Genomic DNA, 10,084 nt, shown 5'->3' with positions numbered 1-10,084 from the left:
GAACTTTCTACCTTGAGGAGTGATGATTACTTCACATCTAAACGTATGTAAACAGCCATTCTTTAGCAGAAAGCTCTGTGTAATTTCTTCATGTTGTTGAAAAATGCTGCCAGAAACTTCTTTGATAAGAAATGACGTCGCTATAGCAATTTACACGTTCAGAACTTTAGACCCAGATTTCAGAGTGGCTCTGCTAAGTGGACTTCATGCAAGAGTACTTAAAAGAGCTAGAACAGAGTGGGACGGTTTAAGAACAGAAATACAAAGTGTACCTTTGCACATCTGGGTCACGGTGTGGTGTCAAAGTTTACATTTGCGCAATACTGGTTTATGAAGTTTATGTCCAGTGTTGTACATTCCTTGCAAGTCATCTTTAAAGGCAAGTGATGAGGTCATTTCAAATTTAATATTCTCTAGGGGAAAATTAACTTCCTGTTTCTTATTTACACATGTATTACACTGAAAATAATTTTTGAACCTTTTTTGTCATCTAAAGTCTGAAACAGAGCAGTAAGTTAATTTGATAGAATATAAATGAACACTTCAGCTACACTGTGTTGTCCCAGCTGGGAGGGCACGCCTTGGATACTATGTTTCTGCCCCAAACATCTTACGGGACAGTATTCACAGAGAATTCACAGGTGGGCTAGCGCACCACTGCCAACATAGGAGGCCTGATCACCTGACCAAACCTGGCTGACCAGGGTGGGAGGCTCTGGCCCCGGAGCACTGACTGCTCGGAGTACAGCAGGCTGGCTACAGGGGCGTATTCCATCTTCCTTTCTTTATGATGATTTTTTTTCGTCCATTAACTTGTCTGTCAATTCTAGCGCACCGTGTAGTAAAAGCAAGCGTTTAAAATTTTTAAAGTACGCAAAATTTAAGCACATTTAACTATCAACTACAAAAAACCCTCGCGGGCATTTGTTCTGGACCCTCCTCCCAGTGGGGTACACCGTGAAGCAAGCTCAGGCTCCTAGGGCATGCGGACCGTAACCGCCAGTGAGGTGAGAGAGTGGGGGAGAACTACCTGGCCTACCATCGCGCAGGCGCATTTCCGGCCGCAGTGCCCGGTGGTCTAGCTCCCTTTCCAGTAATTTCGCTAGCCGTGACGTCATCCTCGTGCGCCCAGAACCCCCAAATTTATTTTTTGCTGAAAGGGGTAAGAAGGAATGAACTGACCTCTTCCACCCCACTTTGTTTTCAGTCCTTCATTCTAGACGCGCCTACGCTTTGAGCAGTGGAGCGGGAGACGGAAAGAAAAGCACTCAGAGAACCAAATCGCGCCGGCTAGGCATGACTCGGCGACGTCGCCAGCCGCCTTACCCGGCGTGCCCCGCGCGGCGCGGGCAGAGCGGCGTAGGGGGAGGGGCGGGGAGGAGGAAGCGGCGGTGGCGGTGGCTGCTGCGGATGTCGCTGCGACTCATCGCCGTCTGAACACACAGCGGCTGCTGAGCGCCCGACCAGGGCCTGCGCCGGAGCCCACGCCAAGCTCCGCGGCTCCTCGCCCACCAGGGCGGCCCTGAGCCAGTTGTCACTGAGGTAGCGCGCCCCACATTCTCCGCTGCCCGGCCAGGCCAGGCCGGCTCTGGCGTTGCCTGGCTCCCGCTCGCTCACCCGCTCCCTCCTTTGCGCCTGAGTCACCGCCGCCGCCATGGCCGAGAATAGTGAAAGCGGCGGCCCTCCGAGTTCCCAGGACAACGCCGCCGCGGCCGAAGGTGCCGGCGCCCCTGCCGCCACCGCCTCCACGGAACCCAAGATCATGAAAGTCACCGTGAAGACCCCGAAGGAGAAGGAGGAGTTCGCAGTGCCCGAGAACAGCTCCGTCCAGCAGGTGAGGGCCGCGCTAGGCGCGGGGCGGGGCGGGGATGGCGGCAGGACCTCCGCCAGCGGCAGGAGGAGACGGTTTTGCAAGGGCTTGGGAGGAAGGGGTCGTCTCCGGAGGTGCCCTCGGCCTTTCTCCTGGGTCTGATCCCAAATTAGATCACACCCAGGTTTGTGGGTTTGCTGCTGGGGACACCGCAGAGGTTTGTGGCGGGGTCTCTTGGCCTGTTTATGGGACGCGCCGATGCCGCTCTCCTCTGCGCCTTCCTCTTGCTCCGGCGTCCGCCGACCCCAGCCTCCTCCCCTAGTTCCCCGCCTCCAGCCGCCTCCCTCTGACTCCGCACAAAGGAAAGAGACCCGCCGCCTGGCTTGGGCGGGGTGGAGGCTGGGCGAGGGTTTGGCTCAGCCCGGTCTGCGGTTTTGTCTCTTGGAGGAAAAAAAAAAAAGAGGGGGTGCTCATTGTTTTACCTGCCTGGGGGTTAAAGTAGATTTTTGGGGTGAAGAGCACGTGTGCATTTAGTTCTGCGTTTTGACCGATGAAATCTTTCCCACCTTCCAGTCTTTAAAGGAAAAAATGAGCTATGACGTAGAAATTGCTTTCAGCCGAATCTTCATAGAACTAGGCTTAAGGAGAAAGGTGGATGACTTTCATTGACGACTTGCTGGTTCTGTGTTTTTTGTTTTTTTTTAAGTGTATTTGTCATTCTTTAGATGCCAGTCGTTGGGGAGGTTTTTGTTTGATTTTAGAGGAATAGCAACGTTATTCACATGTTAGCAATTGCAGTCAGATGAAAGAGCACGAACCTGGAGTTAATGGAGGAAATTTAAAAGTAATTTACCGCTTAAAATCTGTTCAGGAATACATTTATTGCAGTTAATTAATGATCTTGAGGAACTTAAATGGTTTTAGTTTTTGTTAAACATACGTCTCAGAATATTTCCGTAATTACTGAATTGATCTCAGACAGTTGGTCAGCAGATATCAAGACAGTGTGAACAGTTTATGAGGAAGCAAAAATGAAACGTACCTGTAAGTTTCCCTTAAGGAACAATAAATAATTGCGGTATTTGTTTAAATGATTATGAAAGGTGGTGTATTCTGTCAAGTAGTAAGAATGTGTAGCATCGTGAGAAACTTTGACCACCTTTTGAATCCCTATTTTTTTGGTCTCTCAATTTTCCTATAAAATTTTCCCTTAATTTTTAAAGTATTTTCCAGCGTACAGGAAAGTTGGAATAATTGTGCAGTGAACTCTCACGTGTCCATCACCTACAGTTAGCATCTTGCTTTATGCTTTATCACACAATCATTTATTGGTCAATTTTATTTTTTGGATGCAATTCAAAGCAAGTTACAAGTATTAGTACATGTTAAGCTTTTGAACTGTAGTGTTGGAGAAGACTCTTGAGAGTCCCTTGGACAGCAAGGAGATCCAACCAGTCTATCCTAAAGGAAATCAGTCCTCAATATTCATTGGAAGGACTGAGGCTGAAGCTGAAACTCCAATACTTTGGCCACCTGATGCGAAGAACTGACTCATTTGAAAAGACCCTCATGCTGGGAAAGATTGAGGACGGGAGGAGAAGGGGACGACAGAGGATGAGATGATTGGATGGCATCACCGACTCAATGGACGTGTTTGAATAAGGTCTGGGAGTTGGTGATGGACAGGGAAGCCTGGCGTGCTGCAGTCCATGGGATCGCAAAGAGTCGGATACAACTCAGCCACTGAACTGAACCCTTGAGTTCAGGTTTTCAACTTAAAATTTTTGAAGGTAAATTTGACTTGCAGTGAAATGCAGCCAGTTGCCATTCCACGGGTTTACACAAATACACCTGTGTAATCTGAAGTCTTCTGGAGTTGTAGAGCTTTATAATTAACTGGAAAGTTCCCTCTTGCCCTTTCCTAGTGAGTTCAGTCACTCTCCCCGATTGAACCACTGTTTTTCTCTATGGACTCGTTTTGCTTATTGTAGTTCAGTTCAGTTCAGTCCTTCCAAGGAGTAAGCGTCTTTTAATTCCATGGCTGCAGTCACCATCTGCAGTGATTTTGGAGCCCCCCAAAAATAAAATCTGACACTGTTTCCACTGTTTCTCCATCTATTTCCCATGAAGTGATGGGACTAGATGCCATGATCTTCGTTTTCTGAATGTTGAACTTTAAGCCAACCTTTTCACTCTCCTCTTTCACTTTCATCAAGAGGCTTTTTAGTTCCTGTTCACTTTCTGCCATAAGGGTGGTGTCATCTGCATATCTGAGCTTATTGATACTTCTCCTGGCAGTCTTGATTCCAGCTTGTGCTTCTTCCAGCCCAGGGTTTCTCATGATGTACTCTGCATATAAGTTAAATATAGAGTTTCACATAAATGGTATACAGGATACACTCTGTTGGGTAAGGCTTTTTCATTCAGCTTAGGGTTTTGAGACTAATATGTTACTCCTTGGAAGAAAAGTTATGATCAACCTAGATAGCATATTGAAAAGCAGAGACATTACTTTGCCAACAAAGGTCCATCTAGTCAAGGCTGTGGTTTTTCCAGTGGTCATGTATGGATGTGAGAGTTGGACTGTGAAGAAAGCTGAGCGCCGAAGAATTGACGCTTTTGAACTGTGGTGTTGGAGAAGACTTGAGAGTCCCTTGGACTGCAAGGAGATCCAACCTGTCCATTCTGAAGGAGATTAGCCCTGGGATTTCTTTGGAAGGAATGATGCTGAAGCTGAAACTCCAGTACTTTGGCCACTTCATGCGAAGAGTTGACTCATTGGAAAAGACTCTGATACTGGGAAGGATTGGGGGCAGGAGGAGAAGGGGATGACAGAGGATGAGATGGCTGGATGGCATCACCGACTTGATGGATGTGAGTTTGAGTGAACTCCGGGAGATGGTGATGGACAGGGAGGCCTGGCGTGCTGCAGTTCATGGGGTCACAAAGAGTCGGACACGACTGAGCAACTGAACTGAACTGATTATATATCACAGTAGTTCTTTCTTTTTATTGCTTTTTGTCTTCCATTGTGTGAATATACCACCATAATTTATCCATTTTCATATTGAAAGTCACCTGGACTCTTTCCAGTGAGTTGCTCTGAACACTTCTGTACAACTCTCTTTGTTGGATGAATGCTTTTATCTGTCTTGTTAATGCTTAGAAGTGGAATGAGTGTGTGTAACAGGGAAGCTGAATGTTTAGTTTTCATAAGGAACTGTTGTATTTTTTTAAAGTGCTTGTACTTTACAGTCCCACTGACAGTGCATGGGAATTCCTGTTGCTCCACATTCCTACAAACATTTGATAATATCATTCTTTTTTATTTTGTTACTCTAATGAGTGTGTAGCCATGTTAACTTTTGAAGACCATAGTTCTTTCTAGGATTTCAGGTTCAGGTCTCCATTATTCTGGCTGCTTAAAGCAGCCATGCTTAAGCATTTTACTGTAAAAGATTAGAAAGAAAGTCAATATTTTGTAAATAGAAAAATTCATTTAGATCAGTTTATTATACTATTATCTGTGAGGATTTTTTAACTTTTTTGATGGTGAAATTAGAATTTCAAATTCTGTGGAAGTTTTAGTTTTACTCCTCTGTAACCAAAGTAAAACTTAAACAGATAAAGTCTTTCTGCAGCAGTGTTTTCTCATGGTAGTTGAATTTTTATTTTGAAAAATACTTTCTTTTAAAGTAGAAAATGTGATAAAAATTTAAGCTTATCATTCATTGCGTCAAGAACCTGAAGACAAATAGAACTACCTGTGGGCTCTGTTAGGGGGAAGTACATTTGCAAAAATGTACAAGAATAAGAAAAGTAGTTTTCACATGGTTTGAAAAATTCTACTTAAAGCACAAGAGAAGTTCTGTCATCTATAATTTTAAGTTTTTCTCTGAGGGTTTCACAGATTTAAACTGTTTACTACAGATTAAAATTCGTCAATAAAACAAGCTTAATGACGTTGGGATTTCACTGAAAATGTTTTGTAAAAAATTGGGAAGTATTTGGTCCTGAAAGTTCTTATGTAATCTTAGAGATAAAAAGGATAAGCAGAAGACCTACAGAAAATAATATTGAAGGCTTAGGCTTTCTATTAGACACATCCCATTTTCTACAATTTAAAAATCTGTTTTCTGTGTAATGTAAATTCTTTTACTACACTGTGCCGAAATAGTATCAGGGCTTCTGTGATAGTTCAGTTGGTAAAGAACCCGCCTGCATTGCAGGAGACCCTGGTTCAATTCCTGGGTCTGGAAGATCCGCTGGAGAAGGGAAAGGCTACCCACTCTAGTATTCTGGAGTATGTATATGAGGGTGTTCTAATTGATTGGATGAAATTATATTTAATTTCTTGGATAAGGTATAAACAAGTTGTAAGGTGGTTATTAAGTTTCTTATTTTTCCCTCTGTTTCTGTTTGTAACAGGGAGAAACAGGATACTTTAATACAGCTTGTATTCAATTTTAACTCATTCAAGGTTGATGATAAAGCTTATACTTTTTGAAATTAATGTGAAATTTATTTTTTCGTTGAGTGCTCAATGGGGTAATGTTTAAATTTCTACATAAAGGTGGTTGGAATATAAACTTTTACTGTGTCTTTCCAAGGTGGTTTCATTAGTAAGGGTTTTCATGATATAAGTAAATAGATTTTTTTAAATGTGTAATGGCAAAATCCCTGTGTATGAGATTATGTTTTCTCTTATTCATTATTTGCTATTGGAAACAGTTTGAGGATTTCTAAGTGTCAGTAAGCAAGATGAAGTCCAGGAGAATGTTGTAGTTAAAATTAGTGCAGAGAAAAGACGGAACTTCTATATACTAGCTACTGACTAGGTTGCTTTGGGATTTTTATAGTTCTCTAGACTATAGTCTTAAGATTTTGAAATACAGTCATCTGAAGTAATCAGGCAGTGTATTCTAGTTTTGGGAAATATCTTCATCACTTGAATCTTTTAGAAAAATATTAATATAATGTACGTGTTGTTAACATACTTAGATATAATGTACATACTGTACTGAATAGAATTGAACTTTTCCTTGATAGGGGAAATTACACTGACTCAGGGTCATTATCACAAACTTCATTTAAAACAAAGACTTTATAGTGTAGATCTAGAACTTCGGTCCATAGGTGTGCCTCAAGCTGTGTCTGACTGTTGAGCCCTTAAAATGTGGTTGGACTGATTTGAAATGTGCTGAAGGGGTAAAATAGACACCAGATTTTGAAAACTTGTGCCTGGTTTCTTAAGAAGCACAATGTTTCCAAGGTTCATCTGTGTTGTAGCATGTATTTTACTGCTGAATAATATTCCAGCGTACCCCACATTTTATTTCTCCAGTTGATTCATTCCTCAATTGATGGACATTTAGAGTGTCTCTACTTTTTGACTATTGTAAGGCCAAGGTGAATACTTAACACAAGTTTTTTGTGGACATATTCTTGAGCATATGCCTTTTGAGTTGAATTATTGGGTCACATGATAGCTGTCTATTGACCTGCTCTTGGGACTGCCAAACTATTTTCCGAAGTGGTTGTACCAGTTTTTTTTCCTGCCAACAATACAAGAGGATTCCAGTTACTTTCCATTGTGTGTAATACTTGTTACTGTCTCTTTTAGCTTTCCTGCTATGAAGCGTTTTGTTGTGATTACTTGACTTTCTATTACGCAAGCAGCAGTTCTTAATATGGTCTGGGGGTCCCCATAGCCCTTCTAGGAGGATCATAAGCTCAACACTGCTTTCATAATTTTCCAAGATGGTTTTTTCACTCTAATTTTCTCAGAAACAAACAACGTATTTTTTCAGAATCTGTAAGATGTGGGATACCAAGACAGATGTAAAAATTCAGTTGTCTTCCAATATGAGATTGAAGTTATTTACAAAAATTTAAAACAGTTATTCTTCACACTAGGAAAATAGTTACTTTTGGTTAAAAAAAAAAGAAAATTCTTCTATTAATGTAATGAGTTTATTATTGTAAATTTATATTTTTAAAGATTTCTTAGTTTTAATTTATAGTATATCAGTAGCTTTAACCTACTTAAAAGCTCCATGGAGTTTCAAAAGCTCTGTGGGGTTTCAAATTTGTAATAGTGGTGTCCTGAGGCCAAAAATTGCTGCAATGGAGTATTTAATAGATTACATAGATAGTTTCAAGACTGAGGATTGACTTCACTAAGTTGCCATTATTTCTCACGTAGAAACTATGGTAGCCTACTGGTCGGTTCCCTCCCTGCACCCCCATTAACTCCTAGAGCAGTCTCTGAAAAATATTAATCAGATCATGTTACTCTCTACATAAACTAACAGCTCCCCATTGATCTTGGACTTGACTTAATGGGGCCATGAGGCCTTGTGTGATAAGGTTCCTTCCTGCCTCTCCAGTCCGATGCCATCTTTCCTCCTTGGTCACTTGGCTTTTGCCTTATTGACTTTTTAGTTCCTTGGTCTGTTAATCACTTTTTTTCCCCCCCTGCCTGAGGAGTTTTGTGCAGTTTGTTCTTGCTACCCAGAATGCCTCTCACTCTTTGGCTATTCCCACTCAGTGCAAAGGTTACTTTCTCATACCCAGAATGCCTCTCACTCTGGCTATTCCCACTCAGTGCAAAGGTTACTTTCTCAAAGAAGTATCCTTAATTTTCCAGAGTAGGTTGAGATTCCCCATTGTACTTTCTCACAGTATCCTGGTTTGGGTCATAGTTTATTACAACTTAAAGCCTGTATTCATGTGATTATTTGATTAATTTGTGTGTGTGTGTGTGTGTGTGTGTGCTAGAGAAGATCTGTGGTTGTTCCCAGTAGTGTTACCAAAGCCTAGCACATTGTATGGGCTAAGTAAATATTTGTTTATAACTGAATCTAGGCCATATGCATGATAATGGGTAATTAATAATCAGTACCAATTACTTAGGACTTCCCTGGTATCTCAACTGGTAAGGAATCTGCCTGTGAGGCTGGAAACCCTGGTTCGATTCCGGGGTTGGGAAGATCCCTTGGAGAAGGGACATGCTGCCCACTCCAGTGTTCTTGGGCTTCCCTGGTGGCTCAGTCTGGTAAAGAATCCACCTGCAATGAGGGAGACCTGGGTTCAGTCCCTGGTTTGGGAAGATGTGCTTCCCTGGTGGCTCAGCTGTAAAGAATCGGCCAGAAAGTGGGAGACATGAGTTTGATCCCTGAGTCGGGAAGATATGCTGGAAGGGAAATGGCAACCCACTCCAGTATCTTGCCTGGAAAATCCCATGAACAGAGGACCTTGGCGGGCTACAGTCCACGGGGTTGCAAGAGTCAGACATGACTTAGTGACTGAACTGCCACCACCACCACCAGTTACTTAGTGTTTACTGAGTGCAGTACAGTTGTCCATCGGTGTCACCAGGGATTGGTTCCAGGACCCACTGTGGATACCAAAATCTGCAAATGCTCAAGGCCCAAAGTCTCCCTCTGCGTTCGTGAATTTGGACAGCTGGCTATACATAGTCTCATTGTTTTCTGCCCTCTTCTCATGGCTTCATTTGAAACTGCTCTCCCTTCAGCTCAACACTCTTGACTGCCACAGGATGTTCATTCTTGCTTCTAGTTACTGAAACAATTTTTCTAGAAGAGCTTTTCTTTTTTTTTTTAGAACAACCTTTCTTAACTGAGAAGCTTCATCTCAACCACAGAACCCAGAAAGACTTGAATCAGTTCAGTTCAGTCACTCAGTTGTGTCGGACTGTTTGCCGACAAAAAGAAGAAAATTTTGAATGACTGTTTTTCCAGCCAGTATGCTTTTAAATGCATAGACGAGAAGTTAATTCTTTACCTAAGCTAAGTGGTGTGCTAGTAGATGTTTATCAGCTAGTTCTTTGGGGGAAAACAGCACTAATTTGTAGTGTTTGCTGATTCCATGGTAGTAAATACCTCTCCCTATGGAAGGCTCTGACTATAGAGCTGGTTTATACGATTCCTGAAAATTAAGACTGAGCTGGGAGGAGCTGTTGCTTACAGTGAATGTCTTAAGGCAGGTGTCAGCCAACTAGAGTGAGCCAAATTCACCATGCCCATTCACCTCTATATTATCTGTACTTTCAGAACAGCCCATAGAGCTGAAAATATTTACTGTCTATCCCTTTACCGGAAATTTGCTGACTCCTGCTATAGGCCATTAGGTCTCACTAGATCCAGATTTTGTCACATGGTTCCTCAAAACCTTTCTTATTTGAAAATTTTGCCATGACATAAGTTTAGCAGTGTGACTGGTAGAGATATAATGCAAGCTGCATATATAATT

At 42.3% G+C, this 10,084-nt stretch overlaps 1 protein-coding gene across 2 annotated transcripts in view; it reads left to right on the top strand.

The window, feature by feature from the left end:
* Positions 1 to 1,351: 1,351 nt before the first annotated feature.
* Positions 1,352 to 10,084, top strand: part of UBQLN1 (ubiquilin 1) — a 57,616-nt gene continuing 48,883 nt past the window's right edge. Inside the window, exon 1 of one of the 2 annotated variants that reach the window (NM_174628.2) lies at positions 1,352 to 1,834. In NM_174628.2, the coding sequence (NP_777053.2) occupies positions 1,655 to 1,834 (180 nt within the window). In that variant the 5' untranslated portion in view covers positions 1,352 to 1,654. The remainder of the gene's footprint in view (positions 1,835 to 10,084) is intronic. The other variant, XM_005210305.5, reaches the window with a different exon arrangement.

The sequence above is a fragment of the Bos taurus genome, chromosome 8, assembly GCF_002263795.3.
Source record: "Bos taurus isolate L1 Dominette 01449 registration number 42190680 breed Hereford chromosome 8, ARS-UCD2.0, whole genome shotgun sequence".
Lineage (NCBI taxonomy): Eukaryota > Metazoa > Chordata > Mammalia > Artiodactyla > Bovidae > Bos > Bos taurus.
This window is presented reverse-complemented; position numbering and strand designations above follow the sequence as displayed.